The sequence below is a fragment of the Lepus europaeus genome, chromosome 1, assembly GCF_033115175.1.
Source record: "Lepus europaeus isolate LE1 chromosome 1, mLepTim1.pri, whole genome shotgun sequence".
NCBI lineage: Eukaryota > Metazoa > Chordata > Mammalia > Lagomorpha > Leporidae > Lepus > Lepus europaeus.
Window position 1 is genome coordinate 58,308,008 of NC_084827.1, and position 27,803 is coordinate 58,335,810.

General features: G+C 41.8%; 1 protein-coding gene across 2 annotated transcripts in view; it reads left to right on the forward strand.

Moving 5' to 3' along the window:
- The window catches only part of CNTNAP5 (contactin associated protein family member 5), a 967,841-nt gene that overhangs the window by 411,810 nt on the left and 528,228 nt on the right, over window positions 1-27,803 (forward strand). For both annotated transcript variants that reach the window (XM_062199074.1, XM_062199079.1), the window contains exon 5: window positions 22,511-22,714. In XM_062199074.1, coding sequence (XP_062055058.1) covers window positions 22,511-22,714 — 204 coding nt within the window. The remainder of the gene's footprint in view (window positions 1-22,510; window positions 22,715-27,803) is intronic.

Consider the following 27,803-nt stretch of genomic DNA (forward strand, 5'->3'; position numbering starts at 1 on the left):
TAAAACCAATCCTTAGAGCAAGGACAGTCTCATTAACAAATGGTGCTGGGAAAACTGGATTTCCACATGCAGAAGTATAAAACATGACCCTTATCTACACCTTTCACAAAAATCCAATCAAAATGTATCAAAGACCTAAATCTATGACCCAACACCATTAAACTACTAGAGAACATTGGAGAGCCCCTGCAAGACATTGGCATAGGCAAAGAGTTCTTGGAAAAGACCTCAGAGAAATAAGCTATAAAAGCCAAAATTCACAAATGGGGTTATATCAAATTGAGAAGCTTCTGTACTGCAAAAGAAACATTCAGGAAAGTGAAGAGGCAACTGACAGAATGGGAGAAATTTTTCTAAACTATTCAACTGATAAAGGATTAATAATCAAAATATACAAAGAGATCAGGAAACGCCACCACAACAAAACAACCCAGTTAAGAAATGGGAAAAGGACTTAAACAGACATTTTTCAAAAGAGGAAATCCAAATGGCCAACAGACACATGAAAAAATATTCAGGATCACTAGCCATCAGGGAAATGCAAATCAAAATCAAAATGAGGTTTCACTTCATGGCAGTTAGAATGGTTGTCAGACAGAAATCAACAAACAACAAATGCTAGCGAGGATGTGGGGAAAACAATACCTTAACCCACTCTTGGTGGGAATATAAATTGGTAAAACCACTGTGGATGACAGTTTGGAGATACCTCATCAATCTGAATATAGACCTATCATATGACCTAGCAATACCACTCCTGGAAATTTACCCAAGTGAAAGGAAATCAGCAAATGAAATAGTTATTTGCACCCCCATGTTTATTGCAGCCCAATTCACAATAACTAAGACATGGAATCAATCTAAATTTCGTCAACTGAAAAATGGATAAAGAAATAATAGGACATGTACTCTATGGAATACTACACAGTGTTTAAAAAATGAAATCCCTCATTTGCAACAAAATGAATGAATCTAGAAAACATGATACTTAGTGTTATAAGCCAGTATCAAAGGGGCAAATACCATATAGATCTCAGTAAAAAATAAGAGTGGCAACAAGAGAGGGAAGGGGAAATTTGTAACTGTAAAGCTGTATAGTTCTGCATACATTCCTACCAAACAAGGTACAGTTTAAGAACTTGTCATGGGATCCCCAAATCCCATTAAGCTGAGTGGGAAAATGCCATCTTAAGTATTAAAGTGATTATATTAAGTGTTTAAGTGATTGTATAGATAGGATTAAGTGTTAAAGGGATCATATAAATAAAATCAAGAATCTGATAATAATAATAGATAAAGTTAAAAAGGATAGAATGTCCCAAAATGGGAAGCAGTCCCCACAGCTGGCTCATAGAATGACAATCACTTAAAATAGCACTCTGACCCCAGAATCAGTCCTTAAGGCATTCTGGTCTGGCTGAAAAGCCCATGAGAGCATTTCAGGAATGCAAAGCCAAGACACTGTGGCAAAAAATGCCCTACATTAAGGATCTCTGTGAGAGAGACCCCAGTGGAAAGAAGAGGCCATCAAAGAAGGATGTACTTTTATCTGAAGGGAGGAGAGAATTTCTAATTTGCTTATGGTCTTGTTTAAATATTGATGGAGTTTGGATTCAAAAGGCTTCCATAGCCATGACAGCTCATGTCAAGAGCCTCAGGTAATCACTGATGTCATACATAAGAGTGTTAATTGTTGAATGAACAACAGGAGTCACTGTGTATTTACATCATATGTAGGACCTCAGTCCTCAATGAGTTGTATTATGAGAGTTAACAGTAATACTTGTTCTCAAACAGTTTTTGTTTTGTTTTGTTTTGTTTTTTGGCTTGTGCACAAATTGTTGAAATCTTTACTTAATATAGAGTTGGAGTTCTGTGTATAAAGTTAATTGAAAATGAATGTTAATAGAGAATGGGACTGGAAATGGGAGAGAGAGGAGGAGGTGGGTGGGAGGGGGGGTTGGAAGGACGGGTATGGTGGGAAGAATCATTATATTCCTAAAGTTGTACTTATGAAATTTGTACCCATTAAATAAAAGGTTTCTTTGAAAAAAAAAAAGGAGTGAACTACTAGATGGAAAACATCTCTCTGTTTTCTAACTCTCACCACCCACCCTCTCATTGTGTGTCTCTATGCATTTCAAAGAAAACTAAAATATAAACAAATAATTTTGAAAGCTGTCAGTGCCATGGCATCAGGTGCCTTGTGTACTATGTACCAGCCCCAATAAAGCACGAGAACAAATTATACAAAAGTTTATTGAGTGAATTTACACACATATCACTCCAGCTTCACTCTCTGCATAGGTAATCAAATTTATGTGGAATTACTTGTTGTTTATATACTCATTGTGGTTTCCAGGGAACTAATTTCATTTTAATTTACTTAGACAACTTTTTCTCCAAATTCCATTTGAATATGTTGGTAACAATTGGCAGAAATCTTATATCTGTTTAATGTCTGAAGACAAATCTTTGCCATTTTGGGAAAATCAGCTTTGTTCATTCAGTTGTTCACTAACTCATCTACTCATTCAGTTGACAACCTTTATTTAGCACTTAAAATATACCAAACATCATGCAATGCTCTAGGTACATGAGGAAAAATACAACCTTATTCTGGACTTTAGCTAGTACTGTATTTGTTTTTTGAGGCTCTTTGTTGTGATTGCATTTTCATAAACTAATCATGCAATTGTTTGTCTGATGTCTACCACCCATGACTCAATTCTAAGCTCTTTAAAGGTGGTAACTGTGCTTGCCAGCATTTCCTGGGTCCATCGTGGTACTGAACCTGTAGTATAATTGCACTGAGAATTTGTTGGATCACTGGTATTGCTGATAGGCCTTAAGATAGGGTGACAGTATGTCAATAAAATTCTTCAATCAGGGCTCTAAAAAGGGAACAAAAGGAGAAGAGAAGATAAAGTGAGCTGGTGAGCATCATTTTTGGCATCCTCCTTCTCAGCTGACTCTCCAAATTTAGATGGTCACTTCCAAGGCATAAAGGAGCTCCAAGCAGCAGAAGACTGGCATGGAGGTAAGCAGGAGAGAGCTTACCTGATTTTATGTTTAATGCTCAGGAAGCAAGAAAGGGGAATGTGTGAGAAGAATATATTTGCCTCTTCCTGCTCAACATTTCTCATGATGTCTGTACTTTCTTTCAGTAGCTTAAAATAGAACTCATCTTGCTGGCAGGAGGAAAGTCACTGGTAGTATGAGATTGCCCTTACTCTTTCTTGCAAGAGCAAAGTCATTGGTGGTGTGAGATAACCCTTCTGCTTTACTGCAAGAGTTGAGCCACTGGTGGTGTGAAATAGCCATGACTCTCCTGTAAGAACGAAGTCATTTGTAGTGAGAGGTCACCCTTATGCTTTCCTGCACGAGGAGAATGATTGGTGGTGTGAGATATCTCTTAAGCTTTCCTGCAGGAGGAGAGCCATTGGTAGTGTGAGGCTGCCCTTACTCTTTCCTGACCTTCTTGTATGGCAATGTTCTGTCAATGCAGTACACTCCCTCCAGTCTGGAAAGTACTCTGTGTTTTGGAGAAGTCAAAGAAACTGGAAACTGTGGAATTGTATTGCCTTTCAATCATCTGTCAGCAATGTGTTCTGCTCCAAATGAAAGCTTTTGTTTTCCTGTGTTTTGTTTTCTTTCTTTTCCTTCTTCTTTCTACAAACCTGGTTTAACAATCCTATGTCTGTAGGTTTCTTTTACAATCCCCTGTCATTTGGTCCTGCCAATTCCAATTATGTGCTTTAATTTTATGTACTTGTGTTTCAGAACTTTCTTTATACTTGGGTGACTAGATCAGGCATGCCATTCTCATTAAATATTTAGTGTACTTGTGATCCCAAATGTGGTTGCTTGGCGCTTCATAAGCTTATTTACTCATGAAGCTAGACATTATTTTAAAATACCTATAAGTAAAAATATGTATCTTTTCCCTTAGATATTATGTTTTAAAATTCTTTTTGTTTTCAATTACCTTTGTAACCTGTTACAAATGTTAGAATAACCTGTTCAATCTTACGGAGGTTTCTGTTGCTTTGTGACACAGGGCCATTGTTTTGAGTCAGGCTTCACGAATTGTACAGCAAGAGAGTCCTACTGTGGCCTCAGAGGTTACATTGATCATATGGTTTGCTCTTAGAAAGGTGATTCTTTCAGAAAACACTTTTAACTTCTTTGAATCTCTGTCTCCTCAACTGTAAATGACAGTGGTAATTACTTGAAAGGCAACTATGGCATTCTAGGTTATTATTCATAAAGCATTTAGCAGAGTATATAGGTAATAATCCATGATCAGTAGGTGACAGTTGGCATATACAGAAGTATATATCCCCAGATGAAACCATACCAGGGCATGGCACATTTTGGGAAAACAGTGTCCATATTCCTCAACAGGCGAGGGCCCTGTATCAGACTCAGATATCTGCCTGCTGTGGCTCTCATTTCTGTTGTCCTGGGATCAGGCGTGTCAGCTTCCTGCCACCTCCAGATGCTCTCCTACACACAAGAAGGAAACAAATTGTCATATCCCAGTGCATTCTACAAATACCAAAGCACAAAGTCTTTGATATGAAAGTTAAAACTGCTAATTAATTCCATACAGTAAATAAAACCCCAGTAAAATAGGAAAATGATATTTACATCTTTACAGAAAGTTATTCAGAAGAAGTTAAGCCCTTTTCTTGCTATGTGTCAAGACCATTTTGGCTCTTACTCATCTTCTATGTGTGACTATCTGGCAGCCATGCTTGCTACATTTATTTTCTCATAGGAATCATTGAAGACCACTTCTACCATTACAGTTTTTCCTCTTACATAATCTTCTGTGTCTAACTGGTTAGTCTTTGGACAAATATGATCCTCCTAGTGAACCAAGTAAGTAAAGGACGTGGATCCTGCTAATCCATTGTGTTGGGAAGAGAAATAAGTACAAGTGGAATAAATGTTAATATAAAACTCTGTAAAGTGGTGCATTTCTCATAGAGACTCCAAGAGAAAAGATGGATTATTAGGAGAACTAACCTGAATTATAATTAATGGAATCCTTTCCTGGGGAGAGAGTCATTGTCTCTCATATTTGTGGCAACTTTCTCTGCATTTGATGAGCTATTACCATTGGAAATGCTGCCATCATCATCAATATCCCTCCACTTGCTGTTATTTCATGTGTGCAGTATGTTCAGTACACACTATTAACCTTATAGAGATAGGTAGGGGTTATTATTTATATGGATTATAAGAAAGGAAACTGAAATTTGTGAAGGCAGAATGACTTTTAGAAAATTTAAATAATTTGCTTCTCACACCAGTTATTTCTTCTGAGCCCTAAAAAATTATGTACCCACTTGGCCGAATGTTATTTCAATTTGATTATGATGCAAATACTCAAATTTAATATATTCCAAAGAAAACTCTAAGTCAACTTCTACTTTCCAACTACACTCAGTACATTTTTCGTGTGCTCTTCCTTATCTCAATAAACACTATCAGGTGCCCAGCTAGACTTGAGAGGCCTTCTTAGAATTTCCCCTCTCCCTGACTTTCCACAGCAGTAAATCCATCAATAAGTTCCATCAGTGCTACTTCCAAAAACCATCCTAAATATGTGCATTTCTTTTCATCTTCAGTTATATCTTGTGTCATCTCAATTTCAGCTTTACAATTGGCTTTCACTCATCCCTTCTTTTAGTCCATCACCCCTGCTGCTGTCAGCAGGATCATCATAAAATAGAGTCTCTGCCTACTAAAACCCTTTCAATGACTTTTGACTGCATATAAGGGTGGGGACAGGGAGGAACTCAGCTAGAGTCTTCCGCATGAAACACAGACACCATAGGGTCTATTCTGTTTTTACTAGCCTCATGCAATAAGATCTGGTCCCTATTTGGACTCAAGCTCTATCGACTCTCTTCTCTGACCTCTATCATGCCCTTATGTTGGGCCTTTGTGTAGGCTGTTCCCTTTATATGAAACGTACCCTTCCAACCTTCTTAAAATTAATTTTTAAATTTATTTTATTTGAAAGTCAGAGACAGACAGAGAAGGTTTATCATCTGATGGTTCACTCCCAAAAGCCCATAACACTCAGGGCTGATTCAGGCAAAAGCTAGAGCCAGGAGCACAGTCCAGTTCTCTCACGTGGTGGGTAAGCACACTCATGCTTGAGAAATCATATGTTGCTTCCCAAAGTATGCGTTGTCAGGAAGCTGGGATCAGAGTGGAGCAAGGGCTCAAATCCAAGCCTAATTTCAGATATCAATGTCCCAAGCCATGCTTTTTTTTTTTTATGATTTATTTATGGGTGCCAAGCTGTGGCATAGCAGGCAAAGTTGCCACCTGCAGCACTGGCATTCCATATGGGCACTAGTTCGAATCCCAGCTGCTCCACTTCCAATATAGCTCCCTGCTTATATGCCTGAGAAAGCTCAGGGCTTTGGGGCCCTGAACCCAGGACCCATGTGGAAGACCCAGAAGAATTTCCTGGTTCCTAGCTTCAGCCTTGCTCAACTCTGGCAGTTGTCATTGGGGAATGAAACAGCAGATGGAAGATATCTCTCTCTCTCTCTTTCTCTATTTTCCTCTATGTCTCCTTCTCTGGGACTCTTTCGAATAAATAAATCTTTTTAAAAAATCACTTATTGGCTGGTGCCACGTCTCACTTGGCTAATCCTCCACCTGCGGTGCTGGTACCCTGGGTTCTAGTCCCGGTTGGGGCGCCGGATTCTGTCCCGGTTGCTCCTCTTCCAGTCCAGCTCTCTGCTGTGGCCAGGGAAGGCAGTGGAGGATGGCCCAATTGCTTGGGCCCTGCACCTGCGTGGGAGACCAGGAGGAAGCACCTGGCTCCTGGCTTTGGATCGGTGCAGTGCGTCTGCCATAGCGGCCATTTGGGGGGATGAACCAACAGAAAGGAAGACCTTTCTCTCTGTCTCTCTCTCTCACTGTCTAACTCTGCCTATCAAAAAAAAAAAAATCACTTATTTGCAAAGTAGAGTTACAGAGAGAAAGGGAGAGACAGAGATCTTCAGCTGACTGGTTTACTCCCCAAATGGCTGCAATGGATGGGGCTGGGTCAGGCTGACACGGGGAGCCTGGAGCTCCACCTGTCTCCCACATGGATGGCAGGGCCCCAAGCACTTGGGTCACTTTATTCCGTTTCCTAGGAGCATTAGCTGGGAGGTGGATTGGAAGTGGAGCAACTGGGACCTGAATCAGCACTCATTTCAATGCTGACATTGAGAGCCATCGCTTAACCTACTGCCTCACAACACTGGTCCCCAAGCAGTGTCTTAAACACACATACTTGGATCTGCTCTTAATAAGCTTCAGGCTTAATGTTATTTTCTCCCAAATCAAATTAGGCTGTTCTTGTTTTATTTTTATTATTTTTCTACCTTAAAATACCATCACTTTCTTTCATGGCATTGATGACAAAATATAGATAATACAATAATTTTAATTATATTATATATAATTATATATTGTATACTATATATTATATAATTATATTATATATAATTATATATTGTATACTATATATTATATAATTATATAATAGTCATTTTCAGGTATATTTCGTCGAGTATTGTGTGTCTCACCTACTAGGTTATTAGCTCCATCAGACCAAGGAAAAGATCTACTTAGATACTCAGGATTCAGCACAGAGTAAGGCTTGTTTCAATCAATAGTAGTTGAATTCATTGAATGAATAATTTCTCCTAAGTTACCCAATCAATGAGCTTCTTCTAATTTAGGGTTTGAATCAGTTCTGTGTTGTTCCTGTGTCCTTGGCTCTTGGGCTTCCCTTTAGAACCTATCTTGTGGCGAGTTGCTTTCTAAACAAACATGCATGACATGGAGAGATTTTGCTGCAGGGAAAACTCCTAATCAGTTTTAACACTCAGATTACTTTTATTTCCTTTTCTTCACAAAACCCAAGTCAGCAATCTACAAATCCTGAGCATACACAGCTAATATGTTTCAGGAACAAAGTTTAGCTACTACCTGGGCAGAGAGCTACTGGGCTAACACCTCAACTCATGTGTTCTTCATCTCTCTTCTCAGACTTAATTCTGCATAAGAACCACCTGGGGCGCTCTCTCTCTCGCGCACTCTCTCTCTCTCTCTCTCTATATATATATATATATGTATATATAATTTTTTTTTGACAGGCAGAGTGGACAGTGAGAGAGAGAGACAGAGAGAAAAGTCTTCCTTTGCTGTTGGTTCACCCTCCAATGGCCAACACGGCTGGTGCACCACGCTGATCCGAAGCCAGGAGCCAGGTGCTTCTCCTGGTCTCCCATGGGGTGCAGGGCCCAAGCATTTGGGCCATCCTCCACTGCCTTCCCAAGCCATAGCAGAGAGCTGGCCTGGAAGAGGGGCAACCGGGATAGAATGCGGCGCCCCAACCGGGACTAGAACTCGGTGTGCTGGTGCCGCAGGCGGAGGATTAGCCTATTGGGCCGTGGCATTGACATTGTTTACCTTAATTTTTTTTAAAAATAACTGTTTTTTCAAACTTCACTTGTTATCTAAACCAGAAGTCATTTTATTCTTAGTCTTCTTTGTCATGATATCTCTGTGATTGTAAATCATAAGGATTTTGAATAAAACCTGAAAATTTTTCCAAAGCTGTATAGAACAGTGTTAAATACGTAGACACGTAGACTCCGTATTCAAATCACCAGTCATAGAAACCTGACTTTACCACCTACTAGTTGTGTAACTTTGGGCAATCTTAGGTTCTCTGTGGATAACAGTTTCTTTCTCTATGAAAAGGGAAATAGCCACATGCTTTGTCTAATGCATATACTTGCTTATGAAAGTACTTTTGACATGTGACAAGCATTCAAAAACTGTTAGTGATGACCATCAAGATCCTCATCAGAGATTTAGGCTGCTCAGCAAACTTCTCTCCACTTCTTCCCCTCTTTCTCATTCAGGACCACATCTCTCCAGTACTCCCACTGAAGGGGGTCAACTTTCCTACGTCTCAGGTCCCAAAGGGTTTCAAAACTTTCAACAGGCCATCTGGAGACTCAACATGACATGGAGCTGTCAGGAAGCTTCTATTGTAATTTCTTTAAATATGGGTAGTTAATTAATTGTTAAAAGCATTATGAATTCTGATAATGATCTGCCAGGCTTCCCTGTCTCATTGAGAATTACAGCCATCATTTTCTACCTCGTGTTGCCTCCTTTCCACACAAGGCCTTGCTCCTGTTTTTGTTAATTGCTGACAAGTGCATCATCCAAAACTCATCAACCTCAGAGCTGAGGTCACATCCCCTTTCCCAAAATAAGTCTTGTTGTCATCCTCAGCTTCAGCTGCCCTCTTTATTGTTCTCATCATGCAAGGTCGTTTGTCACATGCTATACAGACCATCATTGTAAATTTCGTTTTTGGCATGCAATGACCCTTATGCCTCTGTCACAGGGGTTGTACATACAGCTGTGCCAGCCCTGGAGCTATGGTGAGTCACCAAGCCAGCCCTCGGACCTCAGGCTCAGAGGTCGGTGGGAGCTCTGAAACTCACTTTGGAAATCACGACATTTTAGAGCTGAGAAAGCCTTAGGATCATTCACTGCTATTTCTTCATTCTACAGATGAGGAAACTGACACCCAGAAATGTCATAGAATTAGAACATTCGGTAAATTGGGCCAGTCAACCTGTCATACCCAAGCGTACCTCAAAATTTGTAAAAATTCAATGAAAATATATGTAAATGTTGGTGCAAAGAATTTGAAATCCAAGCATAGTTTTTTTTTTCAAAATATGAATTTTCCATGAACTTTCTGAAGACCCCTCATACATGTGAAATAAAACCAAAGGTATTTTTAAAAAAGCACTATGATTGGGGCCATTGCTGTGGCACAGGAGGTTAAAACCCTGGCCTGAAGCAGTGGTTCCCATATGGGTGCTGGTTCTAGTCCCGGCTGCTCCTCTTACGATCCAGCTCTCTGCTATGGCCTGGGAAAGCAGTAGAAGATGGTTCAAGTCCTTGGGCCTCTGCACCCACGTGGGAGACCTACAAGAAGCTCCTTGCTCCTGGCTTTGGATCAACGCAGCTCCGGCTGTTGCAGCCATCTGGGGAATGAACCAGTGGATGGAAGACCTCTCTCTCTGTCTCTACCTCTCTCTGTAACTCTGTATTTGAAATAAATAAAATAAATCTTTTTTTAAAAAAAGCGTTGTTGTCTTCTATCTCACATCAATATTTTTACAGATTTTTTGATTCACTTAGAACTCCTTCATCAATCAGTAACCATTACTCATTAGCCCATCTCTTCTAAGCTTTGCAAATAGGGAAATGAGAAAGACAATCCTTATCTTTTAGGAACTCAGACTTTCAGAATCCACAAAAGCAGACAAACAAATGCTTGTGAATGAGGAAATTATGATAACCACATCTTTAGAAAGGCAGGCTATCCTCCTCTAGCAAACTTTCCAAATGAATAAATGCCCAACTGCCCCATGTCTGGCTTGACTTACTCTATTGCTTCATGGCCATGACCTACGTGCTAATAGTAGTGAGCCATAAAAGATGAAATTACCTACTAGTTGGATCAACCACTTTCTACAGTAGTTGGTTTACAGACAAATGTCAAGGCCCAGTACCTGACCATTTGCTTTAGACTTATTGCCTATTGAAGTGGTCACTGCAGAGATTTCCTGGTGCTCTCCATGGTCTCCTTGCCCTGTTAGTTCCTGAGACCGTGTGCAGGTAGAATCATTAGCAAAAAGTGTTCTATTTCCTCCAGACATAACACCATGATAAATCTGTTTGTAGAACCACATGCCACCTAGTATTAGTGGTGAAAACAGAATCTCTCTCCTCTGATTCTGATGCTGCTACTTAAATTCCTCTCAGCGCACGAATGCCCTTCTAGGCAGCAGTCGTGTGTTGTGGCTAAAGACAATGATGATCATAAGAAGTAAGGAATTAGCTGATGATTGCCTGATGTGATTTTAACAACAAAAGTTGGCGTTTAACATCAGTCTCTGCCTTAATCATTCCTTTCCTTCTGTGAATTTTAATTTATAAGATTTGTGAAACCTTATCCTCTAAAAGAAACCTTTGTAGCCTGCATATCACTTACTGGAAGTGGCTATTTGTTTCTTATGCTTACTCTATACCTTTTACCTAGGGTGACCACACGTTCCAGTTGTTTCTATCAGGACCTGCCCAATGCTGTGACCCTAGTTTAGTTATTGATAGCACCTCTTTTCATGCACACAATACTTTGTTTGGGTGATGAGTTATATGGACCACAATAACACCTCCCTTTACTGCATCCTACTCTGCCACAGCGATTCACTTGCCAGGTTGATGTACTGTGTGTGAGTCCTTGGATAGCATGACCCTGTCTTGGTTTCTTTGGATCTCATAGTTCAGCACAGTGGCTCGATATCTGCCAATAAACCTAAGAGTAAATAAATGAAAGAATATCTATAATGACAGTTCCTTGAAACGAACACATAATTTTGGTGTGCTCTTTGCAGTTATTGTAGTAGTTTCCTTTTCACGATTACAACAGAAAACCTGAGGCAGTTCAGTTTGTCAAGAGAAAAGATTTATTGGCTCACTCTCAAAGCCAAGGCAGAGCAGCCCTGTTGCCTTGGACTCTCATGACGGTGGTGGAGGGCAGTCGGGGAGCAGAGAGAGAAGAGGGCCAATGTGGTGAGGGAGGAAGGAGGTAGAGAGACTGGGTTCAGCTTTCGTAGCAATCCTGTCGTGTGGATTACTTTTTGACAGCACATCCCTAACAACCTAAGGACCTGCTTCTAGGCCCACCTCCTAAACACTGTAATTGGATTATTCCCCACTCTCTCAGTAACATTAACATCTTACTTTGGAGTTTAAATACCTACATGAATTCTAAAGTAAAATCATATTCCAACCATAGCAGTTAGTAAACAGTCCAGTTGAATCACAGACTTTAGGTACACTCAGAGATGCCTATGCATCTAAAAATGGCCAAAACAACATATAGCAAGACGGACTGACAGAGTGAAAAGTATAACTGCTGAGGTTAGGATTGGGTTTCAGAAGTTTGACCTGGTTTTTGAACTTTCATTGTTTTGTGCATCGTTGTTTTTGCACTCCTTCCTGTTTTTTCACCTGTCATCATACACAGAATGTCAGAAACTTTGTAAGAACAGCTTTTCTTAGGAGTTGTCACAGTTAGCTGTGGAAAGCCATTTCTGTAGTTTGTCTGAGGTCATCTGAATTTCTGATAAGACCTGAAAAAGTCACAGAATCGGTGGGAGATTCTGCAAATATGAACTGAAGGATGGAAACCTTTGTGGTTTGTGGATTGTCAGCCAAGGCCCCCGAGTCTTCGGTGCAAGTGTATAGTCTGAATAATTATCATTTTTCTTTTATAATATACCATGGGATAACCTTCCAAATATAATTGTATTAAAAGTCATATTTACTGTGCACAACCAGAATGTCTGAGTGGGGCTAATTGTCTCCAGGTTAGGCGATAGTTGCTCCTGTCAACCTGGAGCCTCAGCATTCCCGCCTCGGGGAGAACAGACTCCCTGTCATGAGCCCACCCCAGAGCCCTTCTCAGCTCTCTTGGGATTTGAGCTTGGGATCTTTTATTCAGTGGAGCCTTTTTTTTTTTTCTCACTGCTTTGTTGACAAGCTACCAAAATCCATCACATATGCCAGGCTATGCCTGCAGAACTCTGTCTTCCTCTGAAAACAAGTTCTGACAGCCAGGTCAGCAATTATGGGCCCAATGGGAAGTCAGCTTGCACTGGCACTTCTCAATACCTCTGGGATGGAGGGCAGCATGTGTTGGATTTATCTTGACCTGAAAGAAGAAATTTGTGAATTGTAGGGCTTGTACTTATCCTGAGGACCCTTGACTTATCCTTCATATTCTAGGGAAATCTGCCAATGCATCATGATCTTAACAAACCACAAATTGAGTTGAATGGAGTTCACAATAATGAGATTCTAAAAATCAATTTTGAGAAAGAGAGGGAGATTGTCCACTCCAGGAAGTAAATATCTAACAGCTGTGTTTGGAGTCACTGGCATTTTAGATGACAACACTATTGGGTGGGGTGATTGTTTGGAACAGCAATTAGCTTGTCACTTTGCACACCTGCATCCCTGGGTTTGAGTCCTGGCTCTGCTTTTGAACCAATTTCCTGTTAATATACATCCTGGGAGGCAGCAGGTGATCACTGAATTATGTGGATGCACTTCAGCAGGAAATTGGAATCAGGAGCAGAGCTGGGATTTGAAGCACACTCATCTGGGATGCAGGTGACCCAAGTGGCATTTAATCACTGTGCCAGTGCCACACTCCTTTCACCCAGTGCCTTTCTTGAAATTTAATTGCCATTGTGACATTGCTGGCAGGTGGGTCTTCTGTGATGTGGTTTGGTTTCTCACAGGACTGGGTGAATTCTCGGAAGCAGTAAGTCCTTGCTCCTGCAAGCTGGATGAGTTGCCATGACCATTAGGTGTTATAATAAAGATATCTCTCCTGGTTTTTCCCTTCTACACACATCCCTTTGTCTTCCACTTTCTTCCAGGAATTGAAGCAGCAGGAAATCCACACTTTTTGACTCCTCAGCCTGCAGAACCATGAACAAATTTAGCCTCGTTCCTTTATACATTCCCTATCTGAGAGTTTTTATTGTAGATAATAGAAAACAACTAAGACAGCAGGTGATCAGATGCATTTTACCAAAAGAAAAAAGAAAAGCCCTTTCTAAAAGCAAAGAGCCCTTTCTAACAATCTAAATCAGTCATGCATTTTCCCTACAGAAAATGCTTTAAGAGCTATTTCTCCTCCAATCTCAAATTGAGACTCACATTATTTTATTTTTCTTGGACCTCCATCCTCAGAGACTTGACCATGGTGCCAACTTGTTTACTCCCCACTGCCCTCGGCATCCTACACTTCAGTGCAGAGTTTGTCAAACCTCCATGCTGTGATTCGAGTATGATTTGTCGTTTCCTTCCAGGAATCGAGTTTAAATTTGTGCAATCGTTGGTGGTGTTGGGACAAATACCCCTTTGTCAGGTGTGGAGTCATGGCTGCAAAGGCTGGCTATCATAAACAAGTCTTCCCTTGCATTTGTTCTCTTCCACATAGACTTCCTTTATAAAAGGCTTTACTTATTTATTTCAGAGGTAGAATTACAGAGAGAGGGAGAGACAGAGAGAAAGGTCCTCCATCTGCTGGTTCACTCCCCAAATGGCCGCAAACGCTAGAGCTGGACCTTTCAGAAGCTAGAAGGTAGGAGCTTCCTCCAGATCTCCCAAGTGGGCACAGGGCTATCCTCTACTGCCTTCCCAGCCCATAAGCACAGAGCTGGATCAGAAGAGCAGCAGTCGGGACAGGAACTGGCACCCATAAGGGATAATGGCGCCACAGGTGAGGGCTTAGCCTATTATACCACAGCATCAGCCCCCTTCCACATATACTTCTGCCCCGAAACCCTCACTGGAACCCAAGCAGATGCCAATAGCACCATGCTATTGGACTTCCCAACCTCCAAAACCATAAACCAAAGCATATTTCTACTGATAATTTACACAGTATCAAATAATCTGTTATAGCAACATAATATGGACTGACATTCCACAAGCATCAGAATCACCCAGGAGTCTCATTGACATGCTGACTTCTGTGGTCCGTGCTCATGGTTTCTATGTCACACATCCATGGTGAAGTTCTGAATCCTATCCTTCTAACAAACTCCCTGGTAGTACCAATGCTGCCGACTCAACGAATATGCTTGTAGGACCACTGCTCAAACATGTCTTTCCTTATAGACCCAAGGTCTGAAGCTACACTCTTCCCCTCTGCCTCAATGCCTTACACCACAACTCATCTGCCTGACTCTCACTCAACCCTCAGGACTCAGGAGAAGTGTTACATCCCTCTGTATGTACTGATATCCTCTCCCAACTCTGTAGAGGGCTGGGCCCTCCTTCCCCAGGTTCCCCCAGCACACAGCACTTTCCTCCTCCCCACAGATGTGAAAGTATGTGTTTGCTATCGTACTTACCCGTTTGCCCTGTGCTGCACACAGAACCCACCTTGTTGAAGGGGTCTCAACAAATGTATGAATGCAAGTATCGGTGGGTAAAGTGAAAACACAAGAATCAATTGGAATAGAAGATTTAAGTTCAGTGGAGTTAGCAGGGGCAGAGAGGGCATCATGTGTGTATCCTACAGGTACACCCCAACCCCAGCTATTTGTGTGATTTTCCCAGTCTTCCTGGGAACAGCCACAGCTCTGGGTGAACTTGATCTGTTAGAGAAGGAGCAGGTGCAGAAGAGCAGGGGCTCCAGGCTCCAGGAAAATTCCTCTCAACCATTAAGGAAGTAAAGCTTCCTGTTCAATATCATCCTTTCTCCAAATTGGACTCTTCCTTCTTACCCACACACTCAGTCGTGTTCGTGCACAGGTGCATGCTTTGTTCTTGCTCCACAAATCTTTTACCTCCTGTGCCATTCTTCCACAATCCTCCCAATTCTTTAATGAGGAAGAATCTAGCTTCAGGGCCAGGCAACTCATTCTCTTGTGTGTGCCTCTGGGCAAGATTCATCATCTTTCCTAGTTTTCACCTTTTAGTAAATGGGGGGATATACAGAGCTCTTGGGACTGTGAAGACCATTAAATTAGTGAATGTGTGTTCATTATTTCATTTTTCCCTCTGGGGAATGGATTATTTCATTCTAAGGAACAAATCTCCTAGAATGTCTTGGAGAGATTGTTATGGGAATATGGAAAGTCCATTAGTTTCGCTGATTATTTTCTTGGTCCCCTTAAAAATGCATTCTGGGGACATCACATGCCTCTCCATCTGCCACAAGAAGCCCATCTCTATCATCCGTGCACCTCCCTTAACACCCCATTTTTTCTTTTCTCTGTTTTTTTTTTTTTGGTTTTTATAAAAGATTTATCAATTTACTTGGAAGGTAGTTACAGAAAGAGACAGAGAGACAGAGACAGATATTTTCTTTTTTTAAAATTTTTTAAATTTTCTTTTTTTTTTTTTTTTGACAGGCAGAGTGGACAGTGAGAGAGAGAGAGAGAAAGTCTTCCTTTTTCCTTTGGTTCACCCCCCAATGGCCGCTGCGGCCAGCGGGCTCCGACTGGTGCACCATGCTGATCTGAAGCCAGAAGCCAGGTGCTTCTCCTGGTCTCCCATGCGGGTGCAGGGCCCAAGGACTTGGGCCATCCTCCACTGCACTCCCGGGCCACAGCAGAGAGCTGGACAGGAAGAGGAGCGACCGGGACAGAACCCGGTGCCCAAACCGGGACTAGAACCTGGGGTGCTGGCACCGCAAGTGGAGGATTAGCCTATTGAGCCACGGTACCAGCCCCAGATATTTTCCATCAGCTGATTCAGTGCACCAGGTCAGAGCCAAGGAGCCCGGAACTCCATCCATGTTTCCCACATGGATGGCAGGGGCTCAAGTATTCAGGAAACCTCCTGCTGCTTTCCCAGGTGCATCAGCAGGCAGCTGAATGAGAAGCGGAGCAGGTGGTATTCATATGGGATGCAGGAGTCCCAAGTATCTTAACCTACTATGCCACAGTGCCAACCCTGCTACTTTTCATTTTAAATGCAGTCTATCTAACAGTAGTTGTGGGTACTATTTTCCTTGTACTGGGTGATACTTCAATATTAAGTATTTAGTGGTGGAAACCTTTAATCCCTCTTTACCCTCTGTTTCTCCAGCTGTGAAAAGGCTGATGCATTGCATGTGTGACTCAATTAACATTGCAAAGATTCAGGATGCTTGGCTGAGTTCTGCACCTGGGCAGAGTGTTGCTGTCATCACAGGTTGGGGGAGCAAGGGGGAATTCATGAACTTGTCCACAAGCCTGGTTCCCTGCTCTGTAGTGCCTCACTCTCCCCTCTGCCCTCATGAGTCCTGACCATCATATCACAGAGGGCTGAGTCGTGCCTTTAGAGGGAGCTCAGTCTCTGAGTGGGATTGGACGTTGTGGCTCTTAGGGGTGAGGCAAGAATGCAGGCACAGTGGGGCAGTGTCTTGCTCAGGCATCGGTACCGCACTGGTCACTTACTCATTTCAGAAGAGTTTCTGGACAGAAGAACCTTCTAGGTGCAGTGTCAATCCATGGAGTAATGTGGCAAACCGCTCCTATCTGGCCTTGTCTTCATGGGATGCACTGACAAGTTGGACAGGTGAATCATAAGCACAAAAGGAAACAAAGACACATCTAATTCCGATGGCAATGTACAGTATGAGGCAATCACAGGAGCTCCGAGAGAGACTGATGGGGATAACTTCTTAGGGAACAGGCCAGGAATCAGGCTGCCAAGCTGGACGTCTGATCACCACAGGGAAAAAATTCTGTTCACTCAGCATTAGATCACACAGGGATAGTTCCAGTTCCAGCTCTGCCGCCCCCTGTGCGCTTCTCCACCTCTCTGCACCATGCTTTTCTTACTATAAATGAGAGTGAAGACAGCACCTTCCTCAGAGAGAAACAGATCCGATTAAATAAGTTCACCCAGGACAATACACTCAGAAAATTGCAGAACTCACAGTGTGGGCTCCATTTATATTTGTCTAACCCCACATACACACACACATACATGTGCACACACACACATGCACCCACTTGTGAACACACTGAAAACATAGTGTATTGGACTAGAATGACAGCTGAAGAGAGACATGGAGGATGCAAGGAGATAAATGGGTAGAGCCATACCATGTGGGATTCTGGAGACTGAAGTTAATTCACAGCATAACTTCTAGTTATTGGGGAACATCCAGCCAGTAGGCCATATGAGGCCAGCAAACTGATTTGGTCTGGCAGGACATGAAATTCAATTAATACATAGCAGGCTAAATTTTAAGTTGATAATCTTATAATCCCATAAATGATGTTACAAATATTCAAATGGCCTTTGGCACAAAACAGGTCCCCCACCCCAGGAAGGAACTTCACTGAGGGGCTTTAACATGAAGTGTGATGCGTCTCATTTTTTTTTTTTTAAGATTCATTTATTTATTTGAAAGGCAGAGTTACAGAGAGGCGGAGGCAGAGAAAGAGAGAAGTCTTCCATCCAATGGTCTACTCCCCAGATGGCTTCCACGGCTGAAGCTGCGCCAATCCAAAGCTAGGAGCCAGGAGCTTCTTCTGGGTCTCCCACGTGGGTGCAGAGGCCCACGAACTTGGGTCATCCTCCACTGCTTTCACAGGATACAGCATAGAGCTGGATTGGAAGTCGAGCACCCAGGTCTCAAACTGGCGCCCATATGGGATGCCAGCACTACAGGTGGCAGCCCTACCCGCTAGGCCACAGCACCAGCCCTCGCTTCTCATGTTTTGTAAAGAGGAAAGAATGGGTCGGAGGGAGCAGCAGAAGTTGAATACAGGAAGTTTCGGTGGAGTGTTGTGGAACAGCAGTTTGAGCCACTGCTTGGGACGCTTGCATCCCATATCAGAGTGCAGGTTTGAGTTCTGGCTCTGCTGAGCTTAGAATACTGCTTCTTGCTAATGCTCCCAGGAGGCAGAAGATCATGGCCCAGGTACTTGGGTCCTGGCTTCAGGCTGTCCCAGAGCTGGCTATTGTAGTGGGCATTTGGAGAGTGAATCAACAGATGGAGGATCTCTTTTCCTCTTCCTTCTCTGTCTCTCCCTCCCTTCCAGCACTCTGCCTTTCAAATAAATAAATAAATAAATAAATAAATAAATAAGAATTTTAAAAATGAATGCAAATGACTAATTATGAGGTTGTTTTTAGAATATGGAATGTAGATGAAGATGAGGAGGAGAACTTGAAAGCATGCCTGCTCAATGTGACAGGAAGGACTGAACTCCAAGCCCAAACAGCATGCTTTCATGCTATGATCTTGTACTATCTTCAGATCATGTTTAAAATCTTCACCACTGAGTAGGCTGTTTGGATTGAAGCCCAGGTCTGTCAGATTCCATATATATATATACACATATACACACACACATACACACACATGTATATCCACTTCTATTAGTCAGCTGTTTGCTACTTTACCTAAAATAACTGAGAGGGGTTTCTTGGGACAGAGCAGGGTTATTTTGGCTTGCAGTTTGTAGGTTCAAGATCAGGTGGCTTTGTTAGTCTGGTAGAGGTTGTCACAGCTAAACAGGTGCAGATAAACAATTTAAGGTGAGCTAGGAAGCAGAGAGAGAGAGAGAGAGAGAGAGAGAGAGAGAGAGAGAGAGGAACTAAGCCAAAACCAAACTCAGATTAAATAACCATCCTTCTTGAGAGAACTACCTTCTGTGAGCAGCCCTCAGTGACCTACAGACCACCCACTATGCCTGCCTCACAGATGCCATAGTTAAACCATGTCTCCAGCCTTAACTGATCAACCCTCAACAGAGACTTTGGAGTCTAAAAGTCTGCATGAATTTGGAGAGCCAAGTTCTGCTCTTTCTTTAGCAGTTCCCTTATACCCAGTGGCTCAATTTCCCAGTGTCTCATGGAGCTGGGTTTTCTGAGCAGTAGTTCTTGTCATCCACACTAACATCATTGGTCAAATTGCTAGTGTGGCCCAACTTTTGAAGAAATGGAATGTAGATCATAACAGCTGTGCTGGATGGGGAGAGGAGATGCAGATCAGTTACAGGAGAAAGGAAGTTCGGCAACCTAGGGCTTGAATGAAAAGGAACTCTGTCCTTTTGGGAGGTGTCCTCTTGGCCAAAGGCATCAAAGTATGGGGTAATAAAATGAAGTGTTGGAGGAAATAGCAAATAATGAGTATTCATGTGTTTCTATTGATACAATTTTTAAAACTATTTATTTGAAAGGCAGAGCTACAGAGAAGCAGAGGCAGAGAGAGAGAGAGAGAGAGAGAGAGAGAGAGAGGTCTTTCATCCACTGGTTCACTCTCCAGATGGCCACAGCAGCCAGAGCTATGCCGATCTGAAGCCAGGAGCCAGGAGCTCCTTCCGTGTCTCCCATGCAGTTTCAGGGACCCAAGGACTTGGGCCATTTTCTACTGCTTTCCCAGGCCATACTAAAGAGCTGGATCAGAAGTGGTGCAGCCGGGATTCGAACAGGTGCCCATATGAGATGCCGGCACTGCAAGCAGCAGGTTTACCCCCTATACCACAGTGTCGGCCCCTATTGATTCAATGTTTAACATGAGCTTTCTTATTGCATCTTTACAATCAGGTGTCACAGTGAATACAACATCACATGCTATTTTTCAAGAAAGAACGTTAGACCCTTAGTATTGACACAGACATGCACTGGTTGGGCACTGTGTCAGTGGAAGAGTTGCTTCAGCAGACAGTCTTCTCCCTTAATTCAGTGCTGCTCACAGGGAGCAAAAGGCTGAGCTCATCCACGTTGTCTTGCATCAGAGGGCCCTACCTGCCCTCAGACTCTTCCCAGTGTGCTGGAGACTCTCATGAGGCTCACAGTGTCACGATGGTGTGAGGGGCTGGATGTAGAACAATTTATGTGCAGTGACTCCAACATGGCACATAATGAGCAACAATGCAGAGGTGTGTCCTGTGCTATACTAAGTTCAAACACCATCTGCATATGGGAATAGGACAAATGTTACCAGGAATAAGAGAGGAATTTAGACTGTTGTGCAAAGGACACAACTTGTGCTTGTCTCAGCTGCAGGAGATAATACTGGGATGCAGATGTCTTTCTGTCCATCCTTTGATCTACGCTAGGTGTCATTTAGGGTGAGAAAGGAATGACAGCCAGCACAGTGGGCTGGTGGTTAGGCATACAAGGCGGCCTCCTTGCATCTTAGTCATTGCTACAACTCCTACTCCCTACTGTTGAATTAATTAGCATAATGTGCCAAGCACAATGGCATCATTTTCTATGTGCTATCACTTTATTAGCGCTTTTAATTCTCACAACAGTCTTCCCTAATGCACATAAGGATCTTCATTTTGTAGACAAGGCAAGCAAGATGTAGTGAGGTAAAGTTGCCTTGGGTGAACAAGGCAGCATAGTTTAACATCATGTTCACTCTTTTCTATACGATGATTCTCATTATTCCCTGACTAATGGTTGCTGGCTGCCTGTAGCACCCATGTGTCTGGGGGAAAAAAATCCATGTCAGACAACAAATGTGGGTGTACTGATGAGGTGAGCTGGGGAGGCTCTGAGCAGGAAAAGAGTTTGTGAAAATCTGTCTGTGTCTGAAGTTTCTCTTACAGTCTAGGGAATCATCAGCAACTTTTGTTTAGAGTCACTTTATTCCACGGGGATTAATTGTGAAGTTGTCTAATTGAAGGAAAGTGTGATTTCATTATTCTTTTGATTTTGGAATCTGAGACTTACAAAGGATGTTTCTAGATCTTTGGTTAGAAAAGTACTTCATTATTGTGTTTGCTCGAGCTGAGTGTTTTAATTGCTTTATGAATAATAAAAAATGTGTTTTATCAGGTGCTAGATTTTAAACAAGAATAATTCCAACCATTTCATACTCCCATTTGCCACCATCTCACTCACATAAGACTGGATATAATGGATCTATTTCAAGTTATCATTAAATAGGCTTGTATTTTTTTTTTATTTTACATGGAATAAGATATCACCATAAAATTTTTAGAATTAAAAAATAGGAAAAATATTGTGGAAATAATATGCAGTAATAATACTCAAAATGCCTCTCAGCTTTTTGATACAAATTTCTCAGATATGCTTATACTCACCTAAATCATGATTCTCTGACCTTCTCCCTCAGCTTTAACAATAATGAATGGACATATTTTTCATTAGCACTAAAGTGACATACATGAAAAACACAGGACAAGAGAGACATCAAAAGGATACAAAGACACATTGAAAAGTTAATGGGAAAATGAAACTAAAAGTTAAAGTTTATTTTAATGCAAAAAAATTTTAAAGTCACGCAGGTTTTTTTTCATGATATATATCTTACATGAAGATTATGATGTTTCTTTGTGCTTGCCTTGTCTGTTCAAATGTCAAACCTTCCTTTACTGGCTAAAGGAAACCTTCTCAACATGAAGTTCTAGAAAGATAGTACTATTCAATCAGACTCGGCATAATAAAGTCTATCTATCCCTTCTGTCTAAGCTTGAGCCTGAGGTAGGAGGTCGGATGGATCTAGCTATCAGAAGCAATTGGATAAGGATGTTAAGTTATGACCAGCTATTACACACAGGCCTCTGCACAGTGAAGCCTGACATGGCACTTGGAGCATTCTCACCCTGTGCCCTGAAGCAAAAGCTGGCATAGCACTAATGAGAGCTTTTTCCTCTAGGCTATGATCAGTTCCCTTTGACTCAGCATGTGGTGTTGCTTGTAAATGAATAATTCCCCTGAGCCTAATTAGGGTTGGTCTAGTCTGTACACTTCCTATTGAGAGAGTATCTCAGAGATCCTGAGAACATTCCTGTGGATCAGACAGCAACTAGGATGGGAAACAGGAACAGCAATGGTGAGAATGCACACTGACTTTTCTCTCCCCTGTTCTCTCCATGCGCAGAATCCGACGTTGCCGACTTTGATGGAAGGAGCTCGCTTCTGTACAGGTTCAGTCAGAAACTGATGAGCACTCTCAAAGATGTCATCTCCCTCAAGTTCAAGAGCATGCAAGGAGATGGGGTCCTTTTCCATGGAGAGGGTCAACGTGGAGACCACATCACCCTGGAGCTCTTGAAGGGAAGGCTCGCCCTGCATCTCAACTTGGGTAGGGCCAGGCATTGCCTCTTTCCTTCTTATGCCAGGCCAAAAGGAACTCCTTTGCTTAGCAGGTCACCATTGCTGGTGCTCCAGTGTGTCAGGTGCATGCCATGGGCTTTCAGTCTAAGTGGCACATTCCCCTTATCCTCGTGGGAGTAAAAAATATATATATTTTGAAATATTTAACCCATTGGTAGATTCTTTTTTTAAAAGTTTTTTAAGCTTTTTATTTAGTGAGAGAAATGCATAGGGGAGTGAGGGTTTTATCTAATGGAGAAAGAAAAGTCTAGAGACTAAGTTGGGGTCCATACTGAGCACAGAGCAGGCCAGGAGACACTTGCAGTGAGCATTTGGTTATGAGCAGCCAAAAGTAGCTTAGCACGAGCAGCAAAGCGAAGGCAGAGAGAATTTTGCAATGTTCCAGGGCTGGTACTTAGGGAGAGCTACAAGCTAATGGTTAAATATTTCTCTATCCTATCTATCTGTTTCTTTTAGTAACTCAAACTCTAAAGTACATTCAGAAAAAAAAAATTTTTTTGTGATATAGAGAGACAAGAAACAGAGAAAGCTAGATAAGTGGAGAAAGATGGCTCTCCCACCTGCTGGTTCTCCCCCCAAATACCTGCAATGAATAAAGGGGCTGAAGCTGAAAGCTGGGAGCAGAATCCAAGTTTTTCATGTGGGTAGCAGCAATCCAGTCACTTAAACCATCACCTGCTTCCTCCAAGGATCTAAATTAGCTGGAAGAGGGGGTCAGGAGTGGAGCTGTGTATTGAAAATCAAGCCCTCTAATGAGGGACATAGGTATGTTAACTGGCATCTTCACTACTAGACCAAGTGTCCACCCCAACTTCAGCAAATGTAAATACACACATATTATAATGGGGCTTCTTCAAAAACCATTCTACTGAGTGCACTTGCAAAAGGTGAATTTCAAGGGAAAAAAAGTGAAGGAGAAATGTTTTAATTGCTTTGTTTTTTGCTTGCTTATTTGTTTTGGTGAGGGAGGGGGATCATATGTGTGAAGGGGGAAAATGTGAGTTCCTGGAAATTCCTGTGTTTCATTAAGGGAGACCTCGTTTTCTTTAAGTGCCCTCGTTGTGTCAGAGTGGGCCTCAGACTGGACAAATGCCGGTTAATGTAGAGCAGAATGCCCTCTTGTGTCCTTCCCAGTCAGGACTTAGCCTGTTGCTGTAGGTTGGCTTCTGTCACCACAGGAAAGCATATTTCCCTGGAACCAACATCCTAGCCCAGGGAAAGAGGTGGGTGGGGGCGGGGCAAGCCTCCCTTATGTGGTCAATGCATTTGGGGGTAATGACCAGTCAAGTGAGAGGGAGTGGATTCCCAGGAGCGCAAAAGAAAACACAAAGACTTGCTGTTGAAAAATAAACAAGCAAAACGCAGGACAGGAGCCCAACTGAGGAAAAGTGGATTTGTTTTTTATGAGAGTGACTTTCTGCTTCCTATTTGATGCGGGTTTATGTTAAGAAGAAGGGAAGATCATTGTCTTTTAGTACCAAGAGGTATCTCAAAATGTTAATGGAAATGTATGATGTGAAAACAAAAATGCTATGCACGTTTTCAAAAATTTCGGGCACCAAAGAAGCACTGTTGAATTCAATTTTATATCAATTTTTTGAAGTACTCTTGTATTTACTATGAAATGCTAAAGGAAAGACATAGCAGAATTCCGTTTGTGAGACGCAGTAGTGTGGAGACTGGAAACCAACCAGAGATATTTTAGCAAATATCAATAGAGACATGAGAATGAAGACGAATGCAAACTCACAGCCCCAAATCAGACAATTCTGGACTTTATGTCAAGGAATTGCTGAGGATCTTCTGGACTTTATGGTGAGTGTGGGCAGGGAACACAGGAAGAATCCCCAGTATTAGAAGAATCTAATACTCAATGTATTCGATTAAATATACAGCAGAGACGGCTTCAGAGAGAATCTCACCCACAAGAGGGAGGTAAGAAGATTCACTGCTGGGCTGATTGGTTTGCTAGCACCTGAGGAGGTGCTGCAGCAGTGAACTGTCGGAAGGCTGGATGCTCTCGCACTAATCAGACAAGCATAAGTCCATTCCCTGCCCTTCAGCTTTCAGGAAAGCAGAATGTGTGGAGTGGAGCTCTTTAATGACAAGGACCTTGTGCAGCCTTGTGGGCAGTGGATGGAGCTGCTATGACCAGTCAATAGTAGAGCAGGTGTCTCTTACTGGTTACATATTGGAATCTTCCAGTTGCTACCAGTTAGGTTTGTTATATGGGTATCTCATTTCTGATCCAAAACTCTGCTACAGTATGCAAAGTCCAACATGGTAAAGTGGATTTACTAGTGGTATAGCACAGTAGGAATAGAAGAAAGAGGCCATTCCACAAATCTTATTGGGATTGCAGACATATGTGATCAAGTTATGTTGCCTATTTATTTTAAAGACATACTTTTATTTATTTGAAATGTGTAGAGACAAAGAGAGGAGAAAGAGAGTGATGAGGAGAGACAGGGAGGGAGAGAGAGAGAGAGAGAGAGAGAGAGAGAGAAGAGAGATCTTCCATCTACTGGTTCATTCCCCAAATAACTGCAATTGTCAGGCCTGCACTAGGCCAAATCAGGAGCCAGGAACTCCAATGGGTCTCCCTCAAGGGTGGCAGGGGCCCAAGTACTTGAGCATCTTTTGCTGCTTTCTCAGATGCATTAACAAAGAGCTGGATTGGAAGCAGAACTGCAGGGACCCAAAGCAGCACTCCAATGTGTGGTGCCAGAGTTGCTTTTGAAAGCTTAAACTGCTATCCCACAATGCCAGCCCGATAATCCTTTATTTATTATAAGAAAGTTATATAGCCTCTGAAACTTGTTATCCTTACTTACTTCTAATTTTGGAATAATAATAACTATCTTGCAAAGTATGCATATAAAAAAAAACAAATTTTTCTGTCAATCAATAAACATGGTCAAATACAAAAAAACAGGAGCCCAATAGCCCAATAGTAACCAATTATTCAACAAGTAATATCTGAAAGATCCATCCTGAATTATATTTTGTTTCTGAAAATAAATGGGCATATGAAGAGGAACAGGACTTGCTCCTAGCAGTGGTATTTGTGATGGCAGAGTAAATCTTTCCATCAGACTCAAATACCTAGCCATGATGGTGATACTATAAAGTCTCACATAGTGGATGAGTCAGCAGAAATATCAATCATGTTTTCTCTGTATTCTATGCAGCTCTGAGATTTCCTTGTATCTGCTTAGGCAGCCCCCTCCTGTCCATCTGTGTTCTGTAGTTGAGTGTATCCTGTTCAAACGTATTTTAGGCAGTCACCAAGCATATCAGTTAAACAGCAAAGCTCTCCAAGTTCCTTCCCTTGGGAAGCACTGCCACAGATCAGTGTTTTAGCCCTCTGTGCCTTGGTTGTAGCCTGCAGATGTCTGGACACTCTAAGTAAAGGGATGATAGAGTTGATTTGTCTATGATGGAAAACTCTGTAATGTAAGTTGCATAAGGACAAAGGCAGCATTTTGTTCCTGTTTGCATCTCTGGAACCCAGAACACTGGCTTAAACCAGGCACATGTGGCAATTAAGTGAGTTGGAAAAGGGAGAGACACAAATATTATCTTTACTGTGCTTGCTGCCTGCCTCCTACCCACACCTGCTGTAATCCTGTGTCCCTGACTCCCCTGGAGCCACTCTCTCCTATAATGTGGCCCTGTTAGTTACAGGATACATATGGTGAGCTACCACCTATGTAATCCTCAAAAACACTCCAATATTGTAAGTAAACATGAATGAATTTGACATCAAAGGGTTTGATTATTGTTTATAGCCTTTTTCTATATTCCTATGGAGTAGTGGTCTTTCTGCTTTTCATTTGTTGAATTCTTTGTTTAGTGGGGGATTAAGCCTATGATTATAAATTAAAATATGGTGTCACAAAAATTAAAAGAATAAAGGAAAGAAGAGGGAGTGAAGTATCATATTTTTTATGTACTACATGAAATCTGTTCTCTTTATATTAAATAAAAAATGTAAAAAAACTTGTTTAGAAACAAGAAGTCTTTATATTATTATTAATATTAATATTATAGAGTAAATTAAATGTATCTTGGTAAAAAAAAAAAGAATCCCTCACCCATGTCTTGCATTGTAATACTATATTATTCATCATTTTTCATCATTCTAAATTATTTAAACTCATTGATAATTTTGTGACCATATTTATATTAGATAGCTTAGTTTTACTTTGGTTTTTGGTAAGCATTTAGGTCCAGGCTTGTTCATATTTCAACAAGGATTTAGTACATATGTGGGTCTTGTTACTGATTTTCTCAGTAAATAGATACTTTGAGTACCTAGAAAAGAGGGGAGGTAATTTACAGATGTGAAATCCTAGTCTCAAAGAAGGTACATAACAAGTTATACAACTATTGGTTAGTATAGTCAGTATAACCTGAACTTAGAGCTGACCAGTTTTCACCTACTATTTTCAGATTATTAAATATGTAAAGGAGCAGGCACTTGATGCAGCAGTTAAGGTGCTGCTTGGAATGCCTACATCCCATATAGGAGTACGTGGCTCAATACCATCTCTACATCTTGATCCTAGCTTTTGACTAATGTGCACACACTGGAGGCAACTGGTGATGGCTCAAGTGGTTGGGTCCGTACCGACCATATGGGAGACCGGTGTTGAGTTTTCAGTTCCTGTCATTGACCTGTCTGTCTCTATATGGTGGCTGAGCTATCTCTGCCTGTCTGTCTATATAGGTCTCTTTCTTTCTCTGTATTTTTTTTAAAGATTTATTTTATTTATTTGAAAGACAGAGTTACAGAGAGAGGTAGAGACAGAGAGACAGAGAGACAGAGAGAGAGAGAGGTTTTCCATCTGCTGGTTCACTCCCTAAATGGCCACAATGGTCAGAGCTGAGCTGATCCAAAGCCAGGAGCCAAGAGCTCCTTCCGGGTCTCCCATGTGGGTGCAAGGGCCCAAAGACTTGGGCCTTATTCTACTGCTTTCCCAGGCCATAGCAGAGAGCTGGATCGGAAGTGGGGCAGCCAGGACAAAAACTGGAGCCCATCTGGGATGCCGGCA